This window comes from the organism of the source record quoted next, unplaced genomic scaffold (genome assembly GCF_019419815.1).
Source record: "Pyrus x bretschneideri cultivar Hongxiangsu unplaced genomic scaffold, Pyrus_bretschneideri_v1 Contig19, whole genome shotgun sequence".
Lineage (NCBI taxonomy): Eukaryota > Viridiplantae > Streptophyta > Magnoliopsida > Rosales > Rosaceae > Pyrus > Pyrus x bretschneideri.
The window spans coordinates 2,481,289-2,484,772 of NW_025999490.1; the positions used below are offsets into that span (position 1 = coordinate 2,481,289).

Below are 3,484 nucleotides of genomic sequence, written 5' to 3' on the forward strand. Positions count from 1 at the left end.
AAAAAAAAAACCGAAAACAAAAACCTCCCCCCCCCCAACAATGTCTCTCTCTCTCTCTCTCTCCCCTTCTCATTTTAAAAAAATATGTGTTCATACACATAAAGTGTGTATGCAAATGTTAGTTAATTCTTACGTTAGATTCTGCCAGTTCTTTTTTTTATTAGTAGCACAGGGCTCCGGAGAGAAGAAAAAAAACCACTCTCTCTCTTCCCCTCTTCACTCTCTTAAACACTCCCCTCGAATTAATTTGCATTTCTTTTCTCATCATCCAAAGACCGATAGACGAAGACGACAAAGGGGATTCGAAATTGTGGAGAGATATCGCTTCGCCTATCTATCTATTTAGGTATATATATACCATTCTTCCTCGATGTTTCTTCATTAATTGTCTAGCTAGGGTTAGGGTTAGGGTTTTTTTTTTTCCTAATAAACTCTCAAAATTTGGCTCTTGAACTCTAATTATCCTCAGCATGGGTTAAAGAATAATTGATCATCAAGAAATGGATTAAATTTAGGGTTAATTACGTTTTGATTAATTATTTTGGTTTCCTTAATCCCAATTCACTTACATAATATATTTTATCGTGCTCTGACGATTAGATTCTGTTCTTGTTAATTCCTCTTTGCAGTTTGTTGTGACAAATCAAGTAAAACCTAAAAACAATGTCGTCAAACACTCATTCACCGTGCGCTGCGTGCAAGTTTTTACGGCGAAAATGCACACAAGAATGCGTGTTCGCCCCCTATTTCCCACCCGACCAACCTCAAAAGTTCGCAAACGTTCACAAGGTTTACGGTGCGAGCAACGTCGCCAAGATCCTGAACGAACTCAATGTTGCACACCGTGAAGATGCGGTGACATCATTGGCCTATGAGGCGGAGGCTCGTCTTCGGGACCCGGTGTATGGGTGCGTTGGTTTCATCTCAATCCTCCAGAACAGGCTCAAGCAAGTCCAGACGGACCTCTACAACGCCAAGAAAGATCTGTCTGCCTATATTGGCCCTCAGGCAATGATGATCCCCGTTTTTCCTCCGCCCCAACAAACAGACATGAACGGGTCTGTGCCTATGTTGGGGGTTTCCACTGGCCCTCCGCCCCAGCTGGGCTGCGGTGGAGGTCAGCTTGTGATTCGCGACCAGCATCAGCAACAATTGTTCGAGGCTCATCAGCAAGATCTTGTGAGGTTCAATATCAATGGTATGGACACCGCAGCGAGTTCAGTTACTGGAAATGGGTTTAATCAGATTCCCGCAGCTGCTGCTAGTAATGGTGTGGTGTCTGGTTCATTGGGTTTGGGTGGAAATTTTGATAACAACCATTATAACCAGATCCAACAGCAAGCAACTGCACATCATCAGAATTCCCTTGAATATCAGCTTCAGGCTCACCTGATGCTCCAGCCACAACCGGCGGCCGAGCAATCGCAGCAGAAATCAGAAGGCGAGGAGAGTTGAGATTCTCCCTTGCATGCCTTCCTTCTTCAATAAACAATTTCCCATCCTTGGTATGTACTATGCAGAACACTTTCTTTATTATTTATATATTGACAGAATAAAACTGTACCAATGAAAATAAAAACAAATTGTTTTTGAGTCTCCAAAAATTTATTTTGTACTTCAATTTTTTTAAAATACAAAGGAAATTTGTATAGAATGAACTGTATGATGACATGTTTGGACTGTCAATATAGAGCTCCAAAGCCAAAATAAACAAGGTAAAATTCTGGTTAATTTTTCTCGTTTGTGGTTCTCTACTTGTTTTATTAATTTGTATTAAGTGATTGGGGTCTTAGGTTTAAGTTTGTTCTTCAGAAAGTGCTTCCACTATTATTTTCTTAAACTTGCAAATGTTATAATGCTTTGAAATGCAATTTAAATTAATGTTCCACGACTAAACTAGCAACCATTTCTCGATTATGTATGATTCTTTTCGGGAGAATTTAATTGGAATTATATATTAATTCTTACTGGAAATATATCCATTGCTCTATTGCATTATACATATACTTTCGTGAGTAACGCATCATTTACATGCCAAAATACGTGTGATAACATTTTTGGAGTGTTAATATAACAGCTCCAAAGCCAAAATAAACAAGGTAAGATTCTGGTTAATTTTTCTGTTTGGTGGTTCTGTACTTGTTTTATTAATTTGTATATATTAAGTGATTGGGGTCTATGTTTAAGTTTGTTCTTCAGAAAGTGCTTCCACTATTCTTTTCTTAAACTTGCAAGTGTTATAATGCTTTGAAATGCAATTTAAACTAATGTTTCACGACTAAACTAGCAACCATATATCAACATGCTTATATCTTTCTCGATTATGTATGATTCTTTTCGGGAGAATTTAATTGGAATTATATATTAATTCTTACTGGAAATATATATTACCATTGCTCTATTGCGTTATACATATACTTTCGTGAGTAACGCATCATTTGCATGCCAAAATACGTGTGGGGAAAAAGTGACTAGGAATATGGACTTGTTACTTTATTTTTCTGAAAAGTGGGAGTTGAATTAATTAGTAGTTAATTGTTAGGTATTTAATTTGAAACTAATTTATAGTTTTAAAGACGATGAGTGTAAATATCACAACTAATACTCGTTGATTTTAAAAACACAAGAAATAGATGCAAGAAGGATACCAAACTAGTTCTAAAACTTCTTCAAGGGTTTGCTTGGGATTCATGAGCACATTTGATCACTAGTGTACGCTTAATAAGTTTGTCTCATTTATTCAAGGTCAACTTAAACTTGTTCTAAAACTTCTTCAAGGGTTTTCTTGGGATTCATGAACACATTTGATCACTAGTGTAAGCTTAATAAGTTTGTCTCATTTCTTCAAGATCAACTCTTTAATTTCTTTTCCATTTTTCGTTTTTTTTGAGAGAAGAGTCTTTCGTTCTTGGTTTATTATGGTGAGAAAGTTTGTTTCTGTAATCTAAAGTCTATTTGCTGAATATTGTGTATTTTTGAATTTGTTTGATGTAAGTTTGATTTTCGTTTAATCACTTGAGTTAAGTATTTTTTGCACTTTGTAATTTGTCTTTTTTTCTATATCAAAACTTGTAATTCGACTTGTCATTTGGCATGTATGTAATGGAAGGGCTCCCACATAAACCAATCACTTTCTCTTGACATTATAGCTGCCCCTTGACATAGACACTCTCTCTTCTTACCTTTGATACATCGATCTGGCTAGTCTTCTTGACAGAACTAGCTCAGACAACCACACCCTCCAATGTGAGAAGATCACAAACTCCCTTGTGTTAAAGCCATATGACCAACTTCAATGTCTACACACACATACACATACGAAACTCGAAATGAAATTAATTGCTTATCAAGAAATAAATTAGGCGATACTAATTTATTTTGTGTTAAATCTTAATATTATCAAAGTAAAATACTAACTACATTGGAAATTTATTTACCAAAAAAATAAACTACAATAGGAATTTACACCTACGCTATTAGATGT

At 35.9% G+C, this 3,484-nt stretch overlaps 1 protein-coding gene across 1 annotated transcript; it reads left to right on the top strand.

Moving 5' to 3' along the window:
* Positions 1-660: 660 nt before the first annotated feature.
* LOC103952405 (LOB domain-containing protein 36-like) lies at positions 661-1,455 on the top strand. The gene has a single exon (XM_009363997.3). The coding sequence runs from the start codon at positions 664-666 to the stop codon at positions 1,453-1,455; it is 792 nt and encodes a 263-aa protein (XP_009362272.2). The 5' UTR covers positions 661-663.
* Positions 1,456-3,484: the final 2,029 nt, after the last annotated feature.

What these genes read in the sequence shown, in the direction of transcription:
- LOC103952405 (XM_009363997.3), top strand. Translation starts at nt 664, where the DNA reads ATGTCGTCAAACACTCATTCACCGTGCGCTGCGTGCAAGTTTTTACGG.